General features: G+C 65.5%; 4 protein-coding genes across 4 annotated transcripts; 2 read left to right on the plus strand and 2 right to left on the minus strand.

Moving 5' to 3' along the window:
- Positions 1-102: 102 nt before the first annotated feature.
- On the plus strand, positions 103-4,954 carry CHLRE_13g588850v5 (uncharacterized protein). Its single transcript, XM_001693588.2, has 15 exons — positions 103-473; positions 548-561; positions 722-829; positions 973-1,008; positions 1,173-1,277; positions 1,540-1,595; positions 1,805-1,930; positions 2,305-2,416; positions 2,605-2,715; positions 2,866-2,909; positions 3,074-3,146; positions 3,461-3,545; positions 3,829-3,923; positions 4,171-4,292; positions 4,496-4,954. Exons 1-15 carry the CDS (start codon positions 362-364, stop codon positions 4,617-4,619), a joined length of 1,323 nt encoding a protein of 440 aa, XP_001693640.1. The 5' UTR covers positions 103-361; the 3' UTR covers positions 4,620-4,954.
- Positions 4,955-5,002: 48 nt separating this feature from the next.
- Positions 5,003-10,464, plus strand: CHLRE_13g588900v5 (uncharacterized protein). Its single transcript, XM_043069719.1, has 11 exons — positions 5,003-5,111; positions 5,204-5,258; positions 5,328-7,533; positions 7,755-7,861; positions 8,057-8,422; positions 8,714-8,805; positions 9,065-9,115; positions 9,250-9,306; positions 9,459-9,513; positions 9,666-9,762; positions 9,959-10,464. Exons 1-11 carry the CDS (start codon positions 5,037-5,039, stop codon positions 10,248-10,250), a joined length of 3,453 nt encoding a protein of 1,150 aa, XP_042917694.1. The 5' UTR covers positions 5,003-5,036; the 3' UTR covers positions 10,251-10,464.
- A 7-nt stretch (positions 10,465-10,471) lies between these two features.
- CHLRE_13g588950v5 (uncharacterized protein) lies at positions 10,472-13,322 on the minus strand. The gene is made up of 2 exons (XM_043069720.1): positions 12,880-13,322; positions 10,472-12,627 (listed from the first exon to the last, which is right to left on the minus strand). Exons 1-2 carry the CDS (start codon positions 13,058-13,060, stop codon positions 11,555-11,557), a joined length of 1,254 nt encoding a protein of 417 aa, XP_042917695.1. The 5' UTR covers positions 13,061-13,322; the 3' UTR covers positions 10,472-11,554.
- A 114-nt stretch (positions 13,323-13,436) lies between these two features.
- Positions 13,437-24,022, minus strand: CHLRE_13g588959v5 (uncharacterized protein). Its single transcript, XM_043069721.1, has 4 exons — positions 23,542-24,022; positions 22,902-23,390; positions 16,646-22,675; positions 13,437-16,491 (listed from the first exon to the last, which is right to left on the minus strand). Exons 1-4 carry the CDS (start codon positions 23,932-23,934, stop codon positions 14,032-14,034), a joined length of 9,372 nt encoding a protein of 3,123 aa, XP_042917696.1. The 5' UTR covers positions 23,935-24,022; the 3' UTR covers positions 13,437-14,031.
- Positions 24,023-24,032: the final 10 nt, after the last annotated feature.

Below are 24,032 nucleotides of genomic sequence, written 5' to 3' on the forward strand. Positions count from 1 at the left end.
GAGGTTGTTGCGAGGAAGGCGCTATCATTCGGCGGAGGCTGGATCACCATGCTGGGCCCCCAGTCAGCAGCGTTTATCTTAATAATACTGTATCTTGAAATTCGAATTAAAGCCATATTCTCAAACCGACTGCCATGTCAATCTATCGAGGGTTTGCGAAGACAGGTGTTGCGCTAGCCTGCTTCCTCTCCGGCACAGCCAGCTGTTGTTGTCGGACTCGTTGTCACAGCTGTTAAAGGAAGAAAATACACAGTTTTTGAGCTGCGGCTCGCATACTGAGGACGGCAAGGCACGGGCAGCGGCAGCAAGCGTAGCACTTGCGCACCACAGCCGTCGAGGCCCGCACCCGTATTCGCCAGACATGACGGTGGTTGCGTTGGCCCTCATTGCGCTGGCGGCTCTGAGCTGCCAGATAGCAAAACTGGAGGCTGCAGAAGAGAAGCAGCAGTATCTGATCCCCTTTATGTGGCACGGTGCGCTCTCAGCACGCAGATCTGCCTGAGGACTCCAGCTTACCACATCCCTTTCCCGCCCTGACCCCACGCAGGCCCCAACAACCAGGTAGCTACTGCCTTGCTCTGCATGCCGTAGAGATCATTTCCATCTTGCGCATCTGTTTGCCCGCACCAGCTACGTGTGCGGCACGCGGCACTCAACCTCTCAATCAGCTGCTCACCGACAAGGCGACAAACCCTCGCCATTTCTTTACTTTATGCACCAGATCAATGAGATCAAGGAGGCCCTGGCGCTGGCAAAGATTCTGGGCCGTACCATCGTGCTGCCTGACCTCCAGGCGCATCTGTGGACAGATCAGAACAAGGAGCCCATGGTGTGTTGCCGCATGCGGGTTCGTGGCTGGGGGACATGTATGGGGCGCATCACGCGTCGCACTGCTGCCTGCAACTGCAAGCAAACCGGTTGTTTCTTGAGCATTGGGGGACCAACGCCATTGCGTACCCTGCATTCCTGCAGCTGTTTAAGGAGCTGTTCGATGTGGCGCACGTCAAGGTGGGAGAGTGGGGGGTCGGGGAACAGGCCCAGGGGAGGCACATACAGGCAGTATGAGGGACATGCGCATCCGATAGACCACCGCACCAGTCACACGTGCGGCACTCCTGCCAGCCCACACACACACTCTGCCCCTTCACCCCGAACTGCTCCTAACTCCCCAGGCCAACGCGGACGCGGTTCTGATGGCGGAACTGCCAGCGGCGCTGGGCCGGCCGGAGTGGGCGGGCGAAATGGACGCGGCGCTGCTGCTGGTGCCACCAGACCAGGTAAGCCGTGTGCCTACGAAGGCCGCCGCTTTTGCCTGACCAGGCAACAGGCACAAATGGCCCAAGGACGGCGGCGATGCTGTGGGGGCCGTGCCGGTGTGCACCAGACAAGCCCGGCGCCGCTTGCAGCTGCTGCTGCCGGTCAATCAGGATCGACAAGGTCGAGGCGGCTGCCCCATCCCCGCATCAAGCACCCGCCGTCGCGGCATGCGCTCTCAGCCCGTAGTTTAAACCTCGCCATACATGTGCAACATCCGCGCAGCGCATGGGCAAGGCGTCGCTGGCGTCGCAGTTGTTGAAGCCGGTGCCGGACAACAAGTGAGTGCTGCGCGCCCGATATCCCAGACATCTCTTGTGCTCCTGTGTTTTTTCCTCATGTGCCCACCCATGATGACCGGCGCTTTCCATGCTCCTCTTGCATGCTGCGGCGCGTGCACGTCTCTTGCGCCGGCACCGCCGGCCGCCCTAAACCCACCCACACACGGACACGCCTGCACACGCCCACACACGGCCATGTACACACGCAGGTGGCTGCAGTCGCCTGTGTCGGCTTGGCGCGGCTGCAGCCCGGAGCAGGTGGCGGAGCTGAAGCAGCTGGTTGCGCCGTACCAGGTGCTGGGCGTGCAGACCTTCCACGGCCTGGTGTACGGCAGGTGGGTGCCAGGGCTGTGTGCTGGGTTTCGTGTCATGTGTACGGTTACTTGGGGTGGACAGAGGGGACGCCTTCGACGGCGTCACAGTGCGTGCCAGGTGGCGACAGAGCCTGGGGGTGATGCCCACCTGCGTCCCGCCCGTCGTGCGTGTGCCGGTCCGATGTACGTTGTGTGTGTGGATGCGCGGCGTCACGTGCAATGGTGTGGGCAAGCCCATGCAACCCGCTCCGTGGTCGCCCGCCTTCTCAGGCCCTGCCAAAGTGCTTTCCCCTTTTTATGTATACGTTTGCACAAATAAAGGTTCGTGTTTTGGGAAAGCACCATGGGAAAGGAGTCGACACGTGTGTGTGCGCCCCTGTGTTTGCTGCTGGCAGCCAGTGGCTGGCGGGCCCCTTCCCGCTCGAGTGCGAGGACGAGTGCTGCCGCGCCTTCAAGCAGATGGCGTCATTCATCCGCAAGAGCCCGGCCATTTACGACATGGCGAACGTGAGGCGCGGGATGCCCACCTGGGCCTGGGCCGGCATCACTGGCAACTGCATGGATCTTGCATGGATCTTTCGGTGGCCCGACATGCGTGCAAGCAAGCTGTCTGCAAATTGGTTTCATTCACACCGGCCAATCCGCCCCGCCGCTGACTACCCGCCGGCTCGGGGTGTGTGCCCTACTACCCGCAGACCTACATCCAGGAGCGCATGGGCGACAAACCCTACGTGGCTGCACACGTGCGCCCCTACCCCGACCCCTGCGTCAAGATCTGGACGCAGAACGACACGGCCGACCGCACGGTGCGTGTGCGTGCATGGATGCCGGAATGTGTGCGTCCGAGCTGTGGTCAGACTGTTGGGCGCGGGAGGTTGGGGGTGGGCAGCGTGCCGACTCAGGCGTGGCCATCGCACATGAAAGCTGCTCGACGCATGCATGCGGTCTGCTTGCAGGACAAAGTCAACCAGTACTGCAACAACGAATACCTGCTGTACCGGTGCGTATCCTTTTGGTGTACGTACACTTACTTCTCTTACTACCTGCTGCATATTTGCTCCTGGGATTTCCTCTGACAGTGAATGTCAGCCAGCAGAAAGCAGGGTATCGCGCAGCGCGTGACCTGCACAATTCAATCCTGTTCCTGCCATGCGCCCTCTACAGGTTCGCCCCCAGCATCAAGCACCTTATGACGGAATACAAGATCGACACGGCGTTCGTGATGACGCACCCCAAGGTGCGCCAGCGGCCCGCGGCTCGTCCTCATTCCAACGCCTGGCACCCGCCAACTTGCACACACACATACACACACACACACACACACACACACACACACACACACACACACACACACACACACACACACACACACACACACACACACATACACTGTCTTTGCGCAACGTTTTCCTTGTGCTCTTTAACACACACACACACACACACACTTGTCTGCGGGCAAGGCTAAAGGTCAGGGGAGTCCCTTGCCCCCACCAAGCATACAAACCGCTTTCATAAAATCAAACTCGTGCTTCTGCTATCTTAATACGCCAGGTGCGGGAGGTTGTTCGGTCCAGCCTGGCAGCCGCCGGCATCACCCCCTTGTTCATGGATCTGCCAGATCTCAAGATGCCCGCGGGTGGGTGTAAAGGGGAACAGGCGCACGACTTAGCTGTGGTAGCAGGGGGGTTGTAGATACCAGCCCAAACTAAATCAAACCCAATGCAATGGGGGGCTGGTGACCAAGACAACACATACCTGCTTGCAGATCTTGGGTTGCAAGCGCAGGGGGCACACGCGGGTTGGGCCTTGTCCTGGCGCTCTGACATGACACTGCATGCATGGACCGGAGGCACACGCAGCAGTAGGAATGATGGGGCATGGTGGGAGTGGCCGGTACTCACTTCACTCTCGCGGCGCAGGCGACAAGGCCCTGTCCACGGGTCTGACGTTCTCGCTCCTGGCTATGGTGGAGGAGGCGGTATGCGCGCAGGCCAAGGCGTTTGTCGGGACAAAGGTAAGGACTGGGTGGGGGCGGTGTCGGCAGTGTCAGCTCGGGCCCAGGGACCATGTGTCCGGGGGTCATCATGTGCTGCTGATTGTGTGGGACGCATTACCAATACCAACCAGTTGTGCATGCCCACCAACCAGCTTGCCTTGGGCTTGGTGACGCCTTCGCCGCCATCGCATAACACAGTTGCGCAACACTCAACCACATTGCCGCACTTCCCGCCCTGCCCCGTGATGCTTCCACCGCAACACAGGAGAGCAGCATGTCTGCGACAATCATCCTCGAGCGCATAGGACACGGCCTGGATCTAAACGACTCCTACACCTTCTTCCGGAGGCTTGGCTACGAGGAGAAGCCCATCACAATCCCGGGCTGGTGGGTAGCGGCCTACGGTACCGGCCCCGGGTTGTATGGCGTAGTTTTGGTATGGCGTCTTACGTTGTGCCAAAGGTGGCGGCACATCAAGCTAGATAGGATCTGTCTGGCGAACAGTTGTTCTGCTTGCTAAGCCTTGGCGGGAGTGCTCGCTCAGGATGTTGCATCTCTTCTGCTGGCCTTGCTCTGTCATGTTCCTGCAGGTACAAGGCGACGAACATTTCCACAGCGGGTTCCAGCAAGTGGCGGTCCAAGATCCAGGAGCGCTTGCGGTTACACAGAGAGAAGATGGCCGGGGGAAAGAGGAAGAAGGGCCCAGCAACGTAGCGACTGTCTATGCGGGAGGGCTTGGGATTAGGTCAACAGCCTGGCGCGTGAACTTGTGTTAGGGTGTGTGCATCCAGACTGTTTAGGTAGGATGTAGGAGGAGATGGGCATGGTGATGACTATTGATAATTAGGACGCTGTTTAGCCTTGTAGGCCCCCCTGCACGGACAGAGGCGTGCCAGGGGGCACAGCAGGCAGCGCACGCTTTTTTAATTCTCAACTACCGTATTCACTTCCGCCTCTTACTCCAGGGATCCTTTGTATCTATTATTGTGCAAAACCAATTAGCATATGACAAAGGGGCACTAAAGCTCGAGTCCTTGTCCATATGTTTACGACTCGGTTACCCCCCTCGCCACTTATTTGTGAGATACTATGATCATCAATGAATTGTGATTATGCTCAACAGTATTATAGATGTCAGAGCCGGAGGAGTTGACAGCTGAGGAGTACACTGCGCTGGAACGCGCTCTGGAGGAGGCAGAGAAGCGGGTATGGCGCTTCCATCAAGGCTTATTTTGCAACATTTCAAATGGACATGTGATATGGAAGCTGGGAGCCCAGTCGAGCTTACTTGGTCGCAGGCTGCGTTCGTTGCCAAGCCGCTGGCGGACCAAACAAACGCCCCGCAATTCGGAGGTGAGCTGCTAAATGCCTCAAGGACACTCACGACCGGGTGCCCTCAAACGATGTGTGCATCCGATGTAGGCGGTGGCGGGGCTGTCAGGGCCGCGCTGCCCCTCGGCCTCGGCACTTCCGTGCCTCACCCGTTCAAGCCGACAAGCGCTGTGGCGACCACCGATGAGCGCGTCCTCACTCTGAGCGATAGCGGACGCGCAACATGCTCGGTGAGCGGCGCAGCAGTCGGCGGAGCAGCCGGCAGCGTCGGCAGCCCCACGGCACCTCCCGCCAAACGGCCGAATACGGCTCAGCAGGTGCCGCACTGGAGCAGCCTGGGTAGCGGGGTAGCCGGCGGCAGGCCCCATGCTTCCTTGACGTCTGTAGGCTCGCACATGCAAACAGCGGTCCAGCCGCCTACCGTCAGCGGCTGGGGTGGGAACCACGCGGCGGGTGTTCATGGCTCACCGTGGCCCCACCCACAGCAGCAACACCACATCCAACAGCTGCCCAGCCACCCCTACCAGCACCAACACCAACACCAACACCAGCACCAGCAAGGCGGCGTACAAGGAGCACATCACCCGTCCGGCGGAAACCTGTACCCCAGCCTGCACGCAGCGGCCTACCACTTGCAGCAGCCGCAGCCTGCCTGCACCGTGTTGGCAGGCAGTGCTGCCGCAGGCCCACGGCCCGACACGTCGCCGCTTCAGGCGCCAAGCTCGGGCGATGCGGCTGTGGCTGCGGCTGCGGCGGCTTTGGGCATGCAGCCATTCTTGGGCGCTGCAGCAGCTGGCAGCGTGGCGACAGAGCGCTTGCAGCCGCTGGGGACGGCCGTGCCGGCCGCGTCTGTGCCTTCGCATGCATGGCCTGGATGGCCCAGCGGCAGCGGCAGCGGCATAGCAGCGCACACACATGTACCTACACCTCAGCACCCAAACCAGCAGCAGCAGCAGCAGCAGCAGCGGATATCAATGGGGGCGCCGTCGGGGGCGCCTGTGTGCGCTCCTGTTGCGTCTAGCTGCGCCGCACAGTCCCAACGCCCGTGCCAGCACAACCAATCGCAGCAGCCACACACGGGCCCGCGCTCACACCAACCCCACCCCCAAACGGCGCCGCACCGGGTCGGCATGGCAAGTACCACCAGCCGGGGCTCGGGTGCGCCCCCGCTGCCAGCCACCTCGCCCCAGACAGCGCTGCTGCTCGTGCCGCCGCCCCCGGCTGCAGCCCTGGCATGGGTTTCACGTCCTCCAGGCGTAGCCCAGCTGCAGGCCGCATCGGGAGCTGCTACAAGTGGCGGCGGTGCCTTTGTTCCTGCTGTTGAGCCTGCTGCTGCACCCGACCGCCGCCCTCCATCGCCGGGACTGCAGCAGCAGCCACAGCAGCCCGGTCCCCTACAGCCCGTGGCGCAGTCAGCACCGGGGCCGGAGCCGGGGCCGCTAGGGCAGCCCCACCCGCACACGGCTGCCTCGCTGCTGATTTCAGCTCAGGGGTCAAGAGGATGCTGCACGGGGCCCAGCTTCGTCGTTGCCGCAACACCGCTGCCGCCGCCATTGCCCTTGTGTGGTACTGTGGTGGCGCCACCTGTTCCGGAAGCAGCACCAGCAGCGCCGCCGCAGCAGCAGCCTGCAGCCTGCAGCGCCGCCATCGGCACGTGGCCGCCTCAGCTGCCTCGGTCTTTGCATAGGCCGCCGCTGCAGGCCACGGGGGTGCTGGATGGGGCAGCAGGTGTGGGGGCATGCGCCGGCGGCAGCAGCACCAACAGCTCCAGTAAAAGTGCCATGACCTCACGAGATGGGGAAGCAGGGCGCGGTGGAGCAGGGGGCAGCACGGCCGGGTGCTCTGCCACCGTAGCGCTTGGCATTGCCCCAGCGGCCTTATGTGAAGCTGCCGCGGTTGCAGCTCCCGCGATTGCTGCCAACGGTTCCACTGCTGACAACAATGTCAACGGTGCCAAGCCCGCCAGCTCTCGCCGCCTGCCCGCCTCATTTTTGGCTACCACTGCGCCATTGCCAGCGGCTGCTTCGTCGCTGCTGGGTAGCGCCAAGGACAGCCCCACGAGCGGCGGTAGCAGTACCACGGCATGCGTGGCGGGGGCCCAAAGCAGCAGCAGTGGCGGCAATGTGAGCATCAGCAGGGCTGGCAGCAGCCGCGCTGCGGCGGCGGCGCTGCCGTCGATAGCTGAGGTTCGCGCCGCCAAGGCGGCAGCGGTGGCGGCGGCAACTGGCGGCGCCGCAGCTGGCGGCGCTGTGAGCAGGCCGCGGCTGCCGGTCCTGCCGTACCAGGGCGCGATCAGGTGCGTGTGTATGCGTGTGCAGTGATCCTGTGCTGTAGGCCGGGACCGAGCGGCATGGGTAGTGCCTGCCGACAAGTGGGTATGGTGTGCGCTAGTGGGGCTGGAACCTCTCTGCTCCCGCCTGCAATGTGTGTGCCTGCAACTTCGGTTTCACGTGGTTATGTGGCCATGTGGTAACGATCTGGTCCTGTCGCTCATGTGGTCATGCGGCACACACACAGGTACGCCACCACGGCGCTGGAGGTGGAGTGGCTGGTGGGGCAGCTGGCGGCGGCCGCCCCCGCGGTGGTGGGGCTGGACATGGAGTGGAAGCCGCAGTACGTGGCGGGTGAGGGCGGGGGCAACTCAGGGTGTGCGGTTGTGCTTGTTGTGGCCACAAGGTGTGGGCGTGTGGGGTTCAGGGTTGTTCGTGCGGCATCAAGACAGGCAGGAGCGTGCTGTCTGCGAGCGGCTCGGTACGCCGCGCATGAGAAACACGTCGTGCTTCTGCTGCTGCTGCTGTATCATTGTTTTGCGTGTGCAGGTGTGCCCGCCAACCCGGTGGCGCTGCTGCAGATCTGCTATGCAGTGGCGCCTGCTGCGGCCGCAGCGCCCCAGCAGCCGGTGCCAGCAGCCACTGCCGCCGCCGCCGCCTTACCCGCGGTACCAGCGCTGCCCGCTGCTGCGGTGCCGCAATCATCATCGGCCTCTGCAACAGCACCTGCGGCAGCTGGCAACGGGGCGGCGGATGAGCAGCGGGTGCCTGCCGGCAGCGAGGCGACGGCAGCGGCTGGGGCAGCGGCGGGAGCAGTGGGTGCAGGTGGTGGTGCGGCAGGCAGCTCGGCAACCGCGGCCGCGATGGGCCAGTCCGGCGTGCAGGAGCAGCGGGCGCTGCACCCCAGCTTTGAAGGTACCGCGTGTGTCCTGGCGTGGCGTGGCGTGGCGTGGCGTGGCAGCCCCCAGTACTCCATCCTGACTCCATCCTGTTGGGCCTCGCTGTCCATCTTGCATGCCGGCGGCATTCTCCCTTGTGTGCGTGCGGATGTGAGCCAACCTCCTACGGCCAACCTCCTGCTGCGTGCGTCCTGAGCTGCTCCGTTCTCCACCAAGTAGGCTCTCGCCTGTGTGCTGCGTCCTGACCCCCCCCGTCCCGCCCGGCGTTCCCCGCCCGCACTGCCGGCACTGCGCCGCCTGCCGCCAGGCCGGCACTGCGTGTGCCTGCTGCTGCACGTGTTGCACAGCGGCATTCCACCGCGGCTGAGACACCTGCTCGAGGCCGAGCAGCCAGTGAAGGTGCGTGCAGCTGACGGCAGCTGATGTGGTGTGGTGTCGTGTGCTGCGGTATGGTTGTGGTGTGGTGTGGTGCGGTGTGGTGTGGTGTGGTATGGTGTGGTGTGCTGGCTTCTGTGTTGAGGGGCCACGTGGGCCGTCTGGCACGCGGCTGCGGGCGGAACCAAGGCAGCTCCTTGCTTGACACGCCGCTGTGATGTGTGTGTGTGTGTCCTTCTGTGCTCAGCGCCGCTTCTCATTCAATGAACACGCGCTTGCGCAGGTGGGAGTCAATATCTCGGGCGACGCCAGCAAGCTACGGCGCGACTGCGGGGTAAGTTTGTAGATGAGGCGTCGCGTGATGTGGGCGCGCCCGGCGTGTATGGAAAGGCCCCTCCTTGCAAGTGCTACAAGATACGGTACTCACAATCAAGTCTTGCCGCCCACCGGCTGACACACCAACCCCAGGTGGAGATGCGCGGGCTGCTGGAGCTGGATGAGGTGGCGAACGACCGCGTGCTTCAGGTGGGCGCACGGAGGGGCGGGGCGGGGGGGGGGGGGGACGCACGGAGAGGGTCGTAGCTGCGGGTGAGAGTGGCATGGGAGAGTCGCATGGGGGAGTGGCGGGTTCCCAATGATGTGTGTTGGGTGACGGGGCCGGTGGGTGGTGCATGCAGGTGATTGAGAACATTACAGTCAACACCGAGTATCGGTCGCGTTGGTCGCTGTCAGGTGAGTGGGTAGGTGGATGGGCTCAGTTGGGGTTCCCAACCGAGTAGTTCAGCCAACCGAGGACAGCCGACTCAGGACTGCAAACTTGCCGTGCCCGGGCGCCGACCCTTGTGTGCTTGACCGCTGCACCACCACTGCATCACCACACACAGCGCTGGTGGAGACCGCGCTGCGCTGTCACCTGCCCAAGCCCAACAACATCCGCTGCGGCAACTGGGAGCGCAAGCCGCTGGACGGCGCGCAGAGGCGGTGAGTGGGCAGCCGCCGCCGCAGGGCCCGGCGCAGACACAGGATTCCGGCGCAGCCACGGGGCTTGGCAGCACGGGTTTACTACTGAAGGTATTGCCAAATGGTATGGGTATGGGATATGGTAGTTAGTACTAATACTAGCGAAACGGACATAGGAATTGACTGCTGGCGTCTTTGCTTTACAACGCCTCGGCAGATACGCCGCCCTCGACGCCTACGCGGGCCTAGCCGTGTGGGCGGCCCTGGTGCGACTGCCGCGACGCCACATCATCGCCGCTGCCCCCTCCGCTGCCGCCCGGCAGCTCCCAGCCGCACCTTCACTTGCTGCCGCTGCCGCCGGCGCCGCGGTCGCAGCCGCGCACGGTGCTGCAGCTGTGGAGTCGGCGGCGGCAGCTCACAGTCCTGCCAGCGCCGCGACAGTTGCTGTTGAGGCTGCCGCTGTTGGGACTGCTGCCGCGGCGGCCTCGGCACCGTCCTCGGATGTGTGAGCTTGGTTGTCAATATTTCAGCTGTTGAGAAGCAGGAGGTGACGCGCGTGTAACGCTATGCGGTTTGCGGCGTGGGTCTAAGCTGCCTGTCATGGTGTTTCGAGCCTCGTTTGTGAGTAGCGGGGATGGTACTGCGCGAGCAACGCTCTTTATCTGTGCATTCGGGAGCCATGCATGAAGGTCATGCTGCTGAGGGACTCAGGGACGCGGCTGGATGCTTTGCGTACATGTACTTACATGCCACGCTGTGTCAGGCGATGTGCGCGGTGTCCGGAACACTGTGTGTATACACACACAAAACCGCGCATACCTTCCGGCGGCGCCTAATCTCCGTACCGGTATCAACCCTTGCAACCCTTGCATGGAATGCAAGCCTTCTCGTCCACGACCACCCACTGTTCTATTGAATCCTGATTACCAGCACTGTCGCCCGTCTCACAAACGGTCCTTCCGCATGTCAATCGCAATCAAAGCACAAGCGCCCGGCCTGAGCCAAGGGGTCCCCAGTGGCCCGGCACATGCTCTAAGCCTCAAACCATCTCCAAAAGCATCAATCAATTGCTGTCCGACATCCAGGGAAAACGACCTCCGAAATGGTCCGCAGGCCTCTGACGCTGATCAGTCAGGGCGCACACGCCAAACAGTCCCGCAACCCTGCACAAAACATCGTGTAGATCCGCAGTAGCGCTCCCAAGCACGATACAAAAACGCAGTCACAGCAAAATGCCCACCAGTCGGCCATCCGCTTCTGGACGGCAGCATTGGTGGTCCTTTAATAACACAAGGCCTGTTGAACAATACCGTCTACCACGCGGCATTCGTGATGCCCCAGTGCTGCCCAGTGTTTCGTCCATACCGTACTATTAGCGCTAGGGAAATTGTGTAAAAAGCGCTCTAGTGCGCGCGCCTCGAATCAGAAGACGCGCGCTGCCTGTTCAGATACCTCCGAGTTTCTTCCTTCCACCAAGCTTCAGCAAAACAACATGCGAAACACTTCAGGACCAGGCCACGCTGCAGACTTACTCAGCTGGCCTGGATTTGGGAAAGCAGGTTAGGTAGGCACGCTAGTAGGGCCAGGCCGAATCCAGGCCCTGACACTCATGGCGCGACTCTTCACCTTCAGCCTAAACATTTGCCCGGCTGTAAATATTAGTCAAGCAGTGTGTCGGGTTTTTCAGCAGCATAAGAAAGAGCCTATGTATAATGACGCACTGCGCTGCGGCCTCGCCGCAAATCCTATCTATCTTACCCGCGCTGCCGTACTGTCAGCTATGTGATTCTGCCGTGTGCGATGCACGGACCCGCTAGATCCAGGAGGCTCCGCTGCCCTGACCGTCCTGCTGACGGCCGGCACCGTCCAGGCCCCGGCCGCGGCTGCCGCGCCGCCGGCCGCCGCAGCCACCATGGGAGCTTGAGGACCGCTGCGGCAACTGGGATGCATCCAGGTCGCCATCGGTCGTGCTGGATGGCACTCCCACGCTGGCCGAGGGCGACAGCGAGGCGGCCTGCTGCTGCTCCTCCGCTGCCGCCGCCGCGGTGTTGTTGCCGACGGCACCGCCGCCGGCGGCTGAGGATGAGAGTGACGAGGCCGAGGCGGAGGAGGCCGGTGCGTTGGATGCGGAGGCTTCGGCGCTGTCGTTGCCGCCGCTGCCGCACATGGCCGACGCCGTGGAGGTGGACGCGACCGCCTGCTGCTCGCCGCCGCCGCCGGCCGAGACGAACCGGCATTTAATGCTGGCGCTGCCGCCACGGGTCTTGGATGATGGCGAAGGCGGTGGCGCGGGCGGTGATGGCGAAGTGGCGGAGGGGCTGCCGAGCGCGACACACGCGGCCTTCTGCGACTCCAGCAGCGCCTGGGCCTTGCGCTTTTTATCGGCGCGGTCCGCAATCATGGCGTCGCGGACCGAGGCCGCCACCACGGGCGACACGTTCCGGATCCAGGCGTTGCGGAAGCGGGTGAGGGCGTTGATGTTGACGGCGGCGGGCAGGGCCGGCTGGGCGGGCGAGCCAGCGGCCGCCGGTACGCGGTGCAGTGCGCCCTGGGCGCAGCCCAGCATTCGAAAGGTGGCGGCGTCATCCACGCGCGCCATCACCTCGGGCATGGGCATGTCGAAGAGGTCGATGAAGTCCAGTCCACTGCTGTCGTCTGCCGTGGGACCGGGGAGCTTGCTGGGAATCCAGGCGGGGCCCCACACCGGGCCCACAGCGACCTTGGCATAGCGCACAGTTGTTGCGGCGGCCTTGACTGTCGTCGGCGCAGGCACGGCGCTGACAGCAGCGGTGCCAGTGGACAGGGGCGCGTCGTGGTCTTGGGGAAGCGGGAACGGGACAATGTTGTTGAAGGCGGCGGTGCCCTCCAAGGAGTCCAGGAAAGCGCCTATTGGGGGGAAGGAAGCCGCAAAACCGGGCAGGGTCAGGCAACGCGTTAGTCAGCTCACTGAGTAGGAGGTGCGCGTGCACCTCAGCAAAGGGGGCACACTAAGGCCTGCCGCTTTGTAAGCCATTAGGCTGCAACCACACGAATGCAAAAGGCGCTGGCAGAGAGCCCGAGACTGCTTATTAGATAACCTGTCCGGCGCTACCGCCACTTCGATTTCGGGGCGAGTCTCGCCGCAAGCGCCTTCCTCACCTGTATCAATGCCAACAAGCGGCACAGAAGCCACTGCAGATGACTGGCACGTTAGGCCAAGCTGCTTGCGCACGGAGGCGCTGCGCCGGCTGACAGTGCATGCCTCAGGATGCCTGCTAGGACCCGGCCGCCGCGACGAGCCATAGAGTCCTATCGAGCAAGTGCGCTTCAAAAGCGACATTGCCATCGCTGAGGCTGACAATTGTGAACGTCCGTGACACAACTGCCGGGACAAGAAGGTGCGGTCTAGAGTCGCGCTGAAAGGCTTGATACTTCAAGCATAAGGGTCGTAAAACCAACGAGGGAAGCCTGTGGACAATGCAGGTCGTTTGGTGAAAGCCGGCTCTGATATTTCGGCGGGGCCCATTGCGATACGCGACTAGTCAGCAACGTGAGCCATTTTCGTTATACCCGCTTCGCCAGGTGCCATGTGACTTCTGGAGGTGATTTCTTAACGCTGTACCAAGACGGGCGTTCCTGACAGGACCCAGGTCCGGTCCACCGGACGCTTTTAACTGTCCTGCCTGAACCGTGAACGCGACTTTTTAACCCGCGGCTTTTTTGTATCGCCCGTCGCAGCAGCCGTGACGAGTGGCATAGCATAGGCCACAACCCACTGCTTATGTGAAAAGGGCACTCGGGAACGTAACTTTGGCGTGTTGACGACCACCACCTGTGCCATCCAGGCTACAGTGACTTGCGCGTGCCCGGATTGCCAGGACCCAGCTATCAGTCGTAACGTAACCGCATGCCCCGCAAGTAGATCCTTAGCTTCCAGCGTTTCCAGTACACACACGTGAAACGCGGCACAGATTTGGCCCCCACGCTTGCCGCTAGGCGGAAGGCAGCACCTGCTCGTCAAAACGTCAAGCTTCTTGGACCCCGCACTTCAACTATTGCTTCAACGCCACTGTCGATCGGATGAATGAACTCTGTTCACCCTGTCACGTTATGGTCAGGCATTCAGGCACGTCCCTGTAGCTCGTGTTATACGCTGTTAGTAAATGTACGCGCCTGACCTTCATGCGTGCTTTTGCACATTGCTGGCAAATGCACGCAGTCCCCCATGAATGTCGTGACCTAACTTGATACCGGTATTTCCTGCACCTCTCTGCCGCCACTACCGTATCTTGTACCGGCTAAGTTGTCAGCCTACTGTGCGCTTGCCAACGACTCCAGCTTCTGGGCCACAGACGACAACAACGCCAGTGACTCTTTGGCACTCCCACGTGCCCCTTCCGAAACAGCAACACGTGCCTGCTGAGGCCGGTCCTGCTGCCGTTCCTTTTCCGCCAGCATTTCTTGCACACGCTCGCTCCGCGCCTGGATGCCACCTGTGGTTCTGATTGTGTGAACCGAAGCTGAAGAACTGCGAGCCGGCGCCGCTATGGCGTAGCCAGAGCCCTGCACGCCTTCCCCTTCCACCACTTGTGACGCGGCTTGCGTTGGTGCCACTCGGGCCCCGGTCGGGCCCAAAGCGGGCGGTGCAGCGCCCCGTACCCCAGCCGTAGACGCTGAGGCGGATGACGGCGTACCGGAAGACTGGCTGCCGCGGCTGCTGCGGCTTCCGGGTGCGGCCATGAAGTCTGCGAACAAAGCCACTGAGCCCTGCTGCTGCAGTTGCTGTGGCGGCCGTTGCGGCTGCTGCCGTTCCTGCTGGCGTCGCAGTTGCAGCTGATGTTCCTCAGCCGCCCGCTCCTCGATCAAGCTCCGGGTCTGGTTCTCTTCGCCGTGCTGCACCCACTCCGCCAACAGGCTGTGCTCTTTGCCGGGGGCCAGCCGCTCATGCTCCCTCTCCGGCTGCTGCTCCGGCCGCGACGGCAACTGGACGCCGCCTGCACTGCTGACGCCCGCCACCTCCGGCGCCTTCACCTGTGGCTGCGACTGCAACTGCGCGGACACAAGCAATGCGTGCCTGGCGTGGTGCTGCCGCCGCGTCTCCCGCAGCACGGCAACGTGCGGCAACGGCGCCGTCAAGTGCTCGCTGCCGACAGCATGGATGAGAGCAGCTTCCGCGATGGCGGCGCCCTTGCGTGCCAGCGCCACTGGCTGGTGCGGCTGGGGGCGGCCCTCTGAGCGAGTTGTGCCCGCCGGATGTTGCCCGGGCCCCCGCCCGGTTGCGGTATGGCCTGCAGTGGCGAGGGCAGCCGCCACCTGCTCACGCACGTGGCGGGCACGGCTCTCCGCCGCCGCTGCTGCCGCCGCTGCAGCGGAGGCCATCAGCGCAGCCACCACCTCCGCCTCCACCTCCAGAGCGTCAGACCGCTCAATGCGCGCGTGCGCTGCCGTGTTGGTCATCAGCCGCAGCCACGGCACAACCGTGCCGTAGGGCGCAGCGGCGGACTTGGGCGCTGCAGGCACCGTTGCACCGCTGCTGCCGCTTTCCGTGGCGGACGTCGCATTTCCTGAGCTGGCTGCGGTGGTGCCGGGCCGCGGCTTGCTCAGGCGAGTGGGGGTCAACTCGTGCTGCGTCAAGCGGACCCTGATTGAGCCGGGCGCCTGTCGGCGCTGGGCGCGGTCGCGGCGCTTGCCGCCTGAGCCAGGCGTGCTGTGCTGGGGCGTGCGGGGCTGGGCAGCCGCCGCTTCAGGGGTTCCCCTGCCACTGCCGTTGTGCTCCCAGCTTGCAGGAGTGACCGCCGCTATTTTCTTTGCTGAGGCGCGTAGGGGACTCGCGCCGGTGCTGGCAACGGCGCTGGCTGCCGGCGCGGCCTCGTGTGCGGATGCGCTGCCGTGAGCAGGAGCAGCCCCGCTGCCTTGCTGGCGCGAGCTAGGATGCGCGTGCGCCAGCCCCTGCATCCGGCTGGAGTGCGGGTAACGGTGCTGCCCGCTGGCAGGAGACACGCGCGTTCCCTGAGAGTGCAACGGGCGGTGGCTGGGCCCCGAGCGGGGCGTTGTAGCCGACACCAGCTGGACGGGCGGAGTACCGCGCTGTAGGATTGGGGGGCTGCCGGCCGCGGCATGTGACACCACCGACGCCTGCTGCTGCTCCTGCAGCTGTTGCAGCTGTAGCAGCTCCACGTACAGCTGGTGCTGCTGCCGCGGAGACAGCAGCAGCTGTCGCCCCCCACTGGCTGTAGCAGCAGCTGCTGCAGCCCCGGCCGCACGCCCAGCCGCCGCACCGCCGCCGCCGCCGCCGGCAGCGGTCCGCAGGTGATGATGCCCGTGCAGGCGTTGGTGCGACCGCCCTGGGTGTGGGTGGAAGGCTGGGTGCTGCGCTGTGTAGTGCAGCTGCTGAGGCGGCTGCGGGTAGGCATGGTGCAGGCGGTGTGGAGGATGGTGGGGCTGGGGATAGATGGGGTGGGCAGGCTGCGGGTATGGCGCCGGCCAGACTGCCGGCACTTGGTACGTCTGGTGTGTAGCCGCGTAAGGCGACGGCAACGGCGGGTGCGATGTAGGTGACGACGGTGGCAGTGGTTGGTGCTGCAGGTGGTGAGGCGCCTGCCATGGGCCGCCGGCTGAGGCTGCCGGGCTGCCAATGGGGGACCCCAAGAAGGGCGGCCCGCTGGCGGCCGGTGATGAAAGGTGGGATGGCGGCCGTGTGGGCGAGCCGTCGGGCGGCAGGCTCCAGGGGGCCGTGGCGCTGGAGGCTCGCAGTGAGGCCACGCCACCCACCTGCAGGGTCACAGGGCGTGGGGAAGTAAGGTGGTGGGGAAGTAGGGCGGTGGGGAAGAAAGGCAGTACGCGGTACCAGTGACAGGGATCCCGGGTACGGCGAAGAAAGGCGCTTGTCGGTAACGCATCACGACATGCGGCATGCTAAACCTACCTCTTGAGCTGCCTGTGTGCGCTGACGGATGCCCCCTGCCCCGGCAGCAGTGACGTCCCGAGTGGCGTTCAGTGCTGCCAGGGCCTGCTGCATGGGCGCCGCAACCATAGCCGCTGCCGTCGCAGCAGCTGCGGCTGCGGCTGCCGTTGCCGCGATTAAAGCGAGATCCGTACCCGCCAGAGCCGCCTGTCCATCAGAGCCAGCCGCCACTGTGCCGGAAGCTGCTCCTGCCCGCCCGCCACCTGCTGCTGCCTGGTCACGATCGTGCTCTGCGGACCCGCCAGCGGCCTCTCGGTGCGTCGCTGCCACGGCCCGGGCGCCGGACCGGGCGCCGGTGACGGAATCAGCAGCCAGCTTCACGGCATCCCGCAGCGGCAGCATGAACGCAGCGAGCGGCGTGGCAGCACGCAGCGCGTCAGGCAGGAGGCGCTGCGCCGCGCCCCTCCTGGCGCTTGCCTGACCCGGCCCACGGCTGCCTCCAGCAGCAAGCGAGCCTTCGGCGCCAGCAGCTGCACTGCTTACGCCCCGGCGGCGGCCTCCTGACGATGCGGCTGCAACAGCAACGGCTGGGGCGCCGCTGTTCCCTCGAACAATGGCCGCGAGCGCCTCCCGGTGGGCAGCCACGATTTCCCTGTGGCGCATGTCCGGTATCTGCGCCTCCGTCCGCGCCTCCACCTCGGCTGCTTCGGTGTGCAACGCTGCCTCCGCTTCGGCCTCCGCCTCCGCATCCAGCTGAAGATCTTGCGGCGGCGGCGACGCATTGCCGCGCTCATCATCCTCGGGCTGCTCCTGACCGCTGCTGCTGGCCGCCGCAACTTGGTCCTGGGAGCGCCGCCTTGCGCCGCCTTGCAAGGGATACGGCTGGTAGTCGGCGGGTGGCTGTTCAGCACCGTCCCACCCGCCTCTGCCCTCAGCCGGCACTGTGCCGCCCACCTGTGCAGCCATACCTGGCGGAGGTGCTGGCGCCCCCCAGGGCCAGCCCCAGGGCCACACAGCCGGAGGCATACCAGTGGCAACAGCGGCCGCGAAGGCCGCTGCGCCCTGGTCCCCAGCCCTGGTGCCACCCTGTCGGTACCAGTCCCGGTCCTGGTCAGAGGAGGAGGGGTACAGCGGCACGTAGGGTGGAGGCCGCACCGGCCAGCCGGGCGGCAGGGAGACCTGCCGCTCGGGTGGCGGCGGCGGCGGGTGGCGCGAGGGCGAGTAGTGGTGGTAGTGGTGCACGACCTCGTGATGGCGGTGCCGCCTGTGGTGGTGGTGGCTATGGCGCCGGCGGCTGTGATGCCGGCGGCTGCGTTTGTGGCGGCCTCGACTCCTGCTCCGGCTGCGACTGGAAGAGGCGTGGGGCCCTCCACGTTTCCGGTCCCTGCCGGATTGGGGCTCTGGGCTCAAGGAGGCGGAGGTGGATGAAGACGAGGGCGACGACGAGGAGCCAGAGGAAGATGGAGACGAGGAAGTGGGAGGCGAGGATGCCCTACGTGGCGGTGACACCTGCTGCTTGTCCAACGTCAACGCCGGCTTCGGTAGTCGCGAAGCATCTCCTGCCGCGGACGCGCCGCGCGATCCTCCAGAGGCTGTTGCCGCAGCTGTGTCCAGGCTTGCGTCTGTCGCGCCGGGCGCCGCAGTCGCTCCAGGTGCCACGCCGGCCCTCGAGCCAGAGGCACCACGAGACACGCTTCGTGCGGCCACGGCACCGCCACGGTGGGAGGCTGGGATCGTTCCTGCCAGCAAGGATGCATCCGGCTGGCTGACATGGTCCGGAGCTACTACTGCTGGCGTCACCGAGTGTATTGGCACTGGTGCAGCTACAGCAACAGCAGTAGCAGGCGCAGCGGGCTTCATGGTGTGGGCGGCATCAGACGCCACGGCCATCGGCGCATCAGCTCCAGGCACACCAAGCGCCATGCGCGGCCCCGATCCCCGCGTACTGGGCGTCGCGGCCATTTCCAGGATGCCAGCCGCGGGTGAAAATACAGCTGGCGGCACGACTGCTGCCGCTGACGCACCCGAAGGCGCTGCCTCTAGCTCGGCCAGTGCTTGCGCCTGCGCAACAGTATCAGCGCTGGCCGTGGCGGCAGGCCGCGCTGCCTCAAGCGGTGTGGCCTCAACAGCGTCCGGTACAACCTCTGCAGCAGCCTTGGAAGTGGCCGCCGCTGTAGCTCCTCGCTGCTGCACGCGCACTTCGGGCATCGCAGGCGCCGACGCACCTGCTGCGCCAGCAGTGTCTAGGCCTGGAGCTGCATCGGGACTGACCACAGCCACAGCCCCAGATGAGGCTCCAAGTCTAGCAGACGGCTCGGAGCTAACAAGCGATAGCTTTGACGGGCCGCCAGACACCGGCTCTCTGACCTCGGCCACCGCGGGCGCCGGCGCCAGACACTGCTCTGCGGCATGAGAGGGGTCCGGCTCCTCTGCGTCTGCCTCTGCTGCGTGCTCAGACACGCCGGAGCTGCTGCACCCAAAGGACGACCGAGTCAGTGTGGGAGCCAGAAGCGGTGCATCAGGCGCATCTGACCCCGCGCCTAATGCGCCTCCGTCGCCCGTGTCCGGAGTCGCAGGGAGCCCACCAAGCGGCATGGACGACGCGGCACCAAGAGCCCGACTGCCGCCTGTCTGCGGGCGCTCTGCAACTGCAACTACCACTGCGGCACCCTGCTCAACCGCTGCGCTGGCTGAGGTGGCAGTCGCCGCAGCAGCCGACGGCACTGGGGAGGCGCTACCGCTGACGCTGCTCTCGTCGCCGGGGCGGTCCTGACCCGCATGAACACCATCCCGGCCGGACACTGCACCCGCAAAGCTGAGGCGCGGCTCGCCCGCCGTGGTGGCAGTGGCCACCTCAGCCGTGCCGGAGGTAGCCTTCCCGTCCCCGAGCTTGAGGAAGGACGGTGGCGGTGCGCCACTGGCAGACGCGTGCGGCGCCGACCGGCCACTGGCGCCCGCGACTGCTGCAGACAGAGCAGCGCTGCCGCTGTAGCTGCCGCTGCTGGCGCTTTGGGTGCTGCTGCCGCTGCTGCTGCGCCGCAGGGTGGACCGGCGCGGTGGCGGCGGCTCTGCCGGAGGCGCCAGCTGCAGCACACCGCCGCCTGACGCTGCCCGGGAGCTAACGCTTACCACACCCGCAGCAGCCTCGCCGGCCCCGCTAGCCCCAGGGCCACTTGCAGCGCCGCCGCTCGTCCGTATTGCGCCCTGGCCTGATGCCACAGGCACTCCCACCAAGCCAGCGCTGCTGGAAGCGCGCGCACCCGAGGCGGCAGCATTAGCAGCCGTCCCAGGAGCAGTCCTGCCGCTGCTTGCGCTGCTGCGCCTTGCTGCCCCCAAGCCCAGGCCCAGCAGCGCATCCAAAGGCTCCTCGCCAAAGCTGCCTGAGGACGAGGCAGCCGTCGGCGGCGACATCCCGGCCCCGCTGTCCCTACTTGCCGCCTGCTGCTGTTGCGGTAGCGGTGGCGGCAGCTGCCCACCTCCGCCTGCTGCGAGACGGCCCAACGACGTCGTGCGCGAGACGGCCGCAGCGCCGGTGGCTCCCAGTGCCCATGCGGGTGTCTGCTCTGCCCCCGGCTCGGATACGGCAGCCGTGGCTCGAGACATCGGGCCCGACACGGAGGCGGGAGCGGGAGCGGTGGCGGTGGCGGTGGCCGTGAGGGTGGATGCAGCGAGGAGGTCGTGGAGCGCGGGTGCGCTGCGGCGGTTGGTTGGATCCACCAGCGGCTGCATGAGCGACAGGAGTGGCACGCTCGCGCGCATGGGCTGCGGTGCGCCTGGAGCTGCCTTCGGCCGCGGCGGCAGCGCCGCCTGCGCTTGGGCTTGCGCCAGCGGCTGCGAGCGCATGCTGAACTGCGGGAAAGCCTCCTCGTCGGCTGCTGCTGAATAGTTTGGTGTGGGCAGTAGCACAGGGGCCGGCACTGCTGGCGCGGCTGACGCCTGTAAACTCGCAGCACTTGCAGCAGCTGCAGCCTGCTGTGGAGTCCGTAGCACAGCTACATTTGCCCCTGCAGCGGCCGCTGCAGCCGCAGCGGCAGCTGCCCCGGCGCCCGCCTCAATCGGTTTCACCAGCGCAAGCTGAGGCGCGGCTGCAGCCGCCGCAGGCGGCGCAGCGGCGGGTGCGGGCGCCATCGTGGCCGCGGCGGCAACGGGCGCACCTGTAGCTGCAGGCGCGGCCAACGACTTAGCTGCGCCGCCAGTTGCTGTGGTGGGGCTGAGCAACTTGGGCGCCGCCAGGCCCCCCTCCGCCGCCATTTGGTTGTAAAGGTTGCCACCGCCGGCTTTGGCCCCAGCCGCAGAGAACATACCGCCCAGCGGCCCACCCAGGAGTGAGCGCGGCGGCGGGGCTGTGCGGGCGGCAGGCACACCAGTTGACGCGCTGGCGGCAGCGACAGCGGCAGCAGTAGCATGGGCCGGGGACGAGTGCGCTGCGGCTGGTGCTGGTGTAACGACGGTCGCCGCCATGGGGCCAGCGTTCATAGTGGCGGCGGATGTGCTGCTAAGTGCGGGGGACGGTGCATCGGCAGCCCCGGGCTGCGAACTCGCACCCATTGGCATGATGACAGGCCCAAAGCTGCTACTGCTGCTGCCGCCGCTGCTCGTCTCGCCCACGTCTGCCACCCGGCGAGAGGGCACGGGCTCAGCGCTGGGGCGCTTGCGCGGAGCGCTGTCGTCGCCCGGATGGCCGGCCCTCACGCCCACCACGGCCTCGCCACCCTCCTGACCGCTGCCTGGTGAGCTGCCCGTGCTGGAGCCGGGACTTGCCGCCTCCAGCATCCACGCCGGCGGCGCGGCCCCAGACAGCAGCGGGCTGTGGCCGGCGCCGCGGCCTGCGGCGGAGGCGGCGACAGACGCCGCCCCGGGGTCAGCACCTGTGACCGAGCTGCGCGTTGGCTCGAGCCCTGTTGCTGAGGCACGTGCAGGTGGCGCCCCTGCCACGGACGCCCGGGTTGGCACCGTGCCCGTTGCGGAGATTCTGCTCGGCGTGTAACCATTGCCGCCACCGCCGTCGCCCGGACTCATTGGCGGCGATCCGATGGCTGCTGCTCCGGTCGGCGCAGATGCAGCCGCCTCGGCGGCCCTTGCCGCTGCAGCTGCTACATGTGGAGTCCGCGCCTGCGCCTGCGCCTGCGCCTGCGGCTGTGATTGTACCGCTGCCGCAGGTCCAAGCGAGGAGCCAAAGACGCCAAGCGGCGACGGCCGCTTCTGGCGGGCAGCAGATGGCTCTGGGCCGTAGCCAAAGTCCACGCTGCTTGTGGTGCTGCCGCCGCTGGGCACAGGGCGCGTGGCTGCCGCTGCCGAGCCAGTCGCTGAGCCCTGCCTGCCACCCAGTGAGTAAGGAACTTCCGCAGCCGCGCCGAGCTGTGTCGCCGCCGCAGGGCCGGCCGCGGGTGAGCCGCCTTCTGCCCGACCATCGACGCGCGCTGCGCCCATCCCCACCGGCACTATGGGTACGTCGCCGCCGGCCCGCGCTTTTGGCGGTGGCGGTACTGCCGCTGCACCCGCCATTGATGACCCTGCTCCAGCCCCCGTTCCCGCGGCCGCAGCTGCGGCGATGGGAGGAAGCCTGCGCGCTTCAGCTAGCAGCGGCGCAGCGCTGTCGGGAAAGGCGCCCTCGTACGCCGACGCAGCCACGTCCAGCGCGGCACGCGCGGCCGCCGGCGCTGCGCGCGGCCCCGCTGCCACGCTGTAGGGCAGTCCGCGGAACGCCGCCTGCCGCACGGCCGCGCTGGCGCCGCCGCCGTCGCCGCGGAACAGCTCCGCAGCCAACCGCTCATCCTCCAGTAGATACACCAGCACCAGTGCCACATGGCAGTGACGCCGTACGCCCGACCCAGCTGCGCCGCCCGAGGCCGAGCCCGAGGTGCCGGAAGCGCCGGCGCCCCGGCCACCGACGGCGGGCGCGGGTGGCGGTGCGGGCGCTCCCAGGCGCAGCATGATGGCCGTGACGGTGAGGCCCGGCTTAAGCGAGGACAGGTCCAAGCTGCACAGCTGCCGCTGCGGCGCCGCGCGGCCGGCCGCGGCCGCATCTCGCTCCCCGCCCGCCACGAGCCCCTGCAGTATGCGGAGGGCGAGTGCGAGCATGGGCGCCGTAGCATACAATTGCGCAGTTGGCCCGGCCCTGGCCCATGCTCAGCTCCCGAACTGAGGCAGGCAGGCAGCGGCTCCCCTTCTCGCCCCAAAAGCCCGGCGATGCTGTCCAGTCATATGCAAGCCTCCTTTCTCCACCCTTGAGCACGACCTCTCGCTCAATATGTTATCTGACTTATCTCAACCTTGCCTGCAGCTCGGCGAGGATGAGCGTCCACAGCTGGCTGTCGGGCGGGCGCACCATGTCCAGCACCAACCGCATGTTGTCTGCCACGTCATTACCGTACTGCTCCTCCAGCGCCGCCTCCTCCACCAGGTCAGAGAAAAGCACGGCAGGCTCCGGCCCCGCCCCCGGGACCGCTGCGGCAGCAGTAGCAGTAGCAGCAGCCCCAGCGGCAGTTGAAGTGGCAGTAGCTGACAGGGCGGTTAGGTCGACGTGGTGGGTGCTGATGCGCGGGTAGCGCTCATGGGTGTGCTGGTGTAGCAGAGAAAAGGCTGAGGCGACAGTTGTGTCGTGGGCGGGGTGCGGAGGTTCTGTTGCAGCTTCGGGTGTGGCGGCAGCGGCAGCTGCGGCTGTTGCAAGGCCGCTCAGCCGTGAGAGCAGCAGGGCCTGCAGGGCTCCAGGCGCCGGCGGCGGGCTACGAGCGTCGTAGCTGCTGCTGGACTCTTTCACAAGCGCCTGCGAACGCAGCGGAACGTGTTAATCAGACGCAGCTTTCCGACAGCATGCGGGGGTATAGCGGGGTTTGGGTTTGCGACTGTCACTCTCAACAACGCATTTGCCGCATCAGCGCTCTGCTACCATGCCCATTGGGCTGCTAATAGCTTACATCAAGCACGTCTCCGGAGTTCGGGGACAGGCGTTGCAGCAGGGCGTCACGAGTCGGAGCGGCCGCGGCGGCCGCAGCGTACGCCGGGCCCAAAAACACATCCACGACGTTCAGCAGCTCAGCAAGCTTGAGCCGCACTGCAGCTTGCGGGCAGGCTGGGTCGCACTGTATGACAATGATGTACCCGTGACCTGACGCCGCGTACGCCAGCGATTGCTTCTGCAAGTGCAACACTCCTGAGCCCGCACCAGTCGCAGCAATGGCGACCGCCTGAGCCGCAGCGGCCCATTCCAGAGAAGGGAGCGCATCGGCTGCAGGAGTACTCCACAGCAGTGCTCCACTATGCTGGGCGCTGGCACAAAGGGCCAGGCCAAGCGCGTTGCTCCTCGCCATGCGGTTAGCGTTGTTCGGCTGTCATCGTCAGCCAGGGCTAATGTGAGGATTCATTTGAAGTTGCATATTTGTCAGCTGGATACATGATACTAGAAAGT

This window comes from Chlamydomonas reinhardtii, chromosome 13, assembly GCF_000002595.2.
Source record: "Chlamydomonas reinhardtii strain CC-503 cw92 mt+ chromosome 13, whole genome shotgun sequence".
In the NCBI taxonomy this organism is placed as follows: Eukaryota; Viridiplantae; Chlorophyta; class Chlorophyceae; order Chlamydomonadales; family Chlamydomonadaceae; genus Chlamydomonas; species Chlamydomonas reinhardtii.

What these genes read in the sequence shown, in the direction of transcription:
- CHLRE_13g588850v5 (XM_001693588.2), top strand. Translation starts at nt 362, where the DNA reads ATGACGGTGGTTGCGTTGGCCCTCATTGCGCTGGCGGCTCTGAGCTGC. An exon ending in CACGGCCTGGTGTACGGCAG is followed by an intron (nt 1,931 to 2,304) that starts GTGGGTGCCAGG and finishes TGCTGCTGGCAG; the next exon opens with CCAGTGGCTGGCGGGCCCCT. An exon ending in AACGAATACCTGCTGTACCG is followed by an intron (nt 2,910 to 3,073) that starts GTGCGTATCCTT and finishes CGCCCTCTACAG; the next exon opens with GTTCGCCCCCAGCATCAAGC.
- CHLRE_13g588900v5 (XM_043069719.1), top strand. Translation starts at nt 5,037, where the DNA reads ATGTCAGAGCCGGAGGAGTTGACAGCTGAGGAGTACACTGCGCTGGAA. An exon ending in AAACGCCCCGCAATTCGGAG is followed by an intron (nt 5,259 to 5,327) that starts GTGAGCTGCTAA and finishes CATCCGATGTAG; the next exon opens with GCGGTGGCGGGGCTGTCAGG. An exon ending in GCTGCACCCCAGCTTTGAAG is followed by an intron (nt 8,423 to 8,713) that starts GTACCGCGTGTG and finishes GCCTGCCGCCAG; the next exon opens with GCCGGCACTGCGTGTGCCTG.
- CHLRE_13g588950v5 (XM_043069720.1), bottom strand. Translation starts at nt 13,060, where the DNA reads ATGTCGCTTTTGAAGCGCACTTGCTCGATAGGACTCTATGGCTCGTCG. An exon ending in GCTTGTTGGCATTGATACAG is followed by an intron (nt 12,628 to 12,879) that starts GTGAGGAAGGCG and finishes TCCCCCCAATAG; the next exon opens with GCGCTTTCCTGGACTCCTTG.
- CHLRE_13g588959v5 (XM_043069721.1), bottom strand. Translation starts at nt 23,934, where the DNA reads ATGGCGAGGAGCAACGCGCTTGGCCTGGCCCTTTGTGCCAGCGCCCAG. An exon ending in ACTCCGGAGACGTGCTTGAT is followed by an intron (nt 23,391 to 23,541) that starts GTAAGCTATTAG and finishes CTGCGTTCGCAG; the next exon opens with GCGCTTGTGAAAGAGTCCAG. An exon ending in TCATCCTCGCCGAGCTGCAG is followed by an intron (nt 22,676 to 22,901) that starts GCAAGGTTGAGA and finishes CGCATACTGCAG; the next exon opens with GGGCTCGTGGCGGGCGGGGA.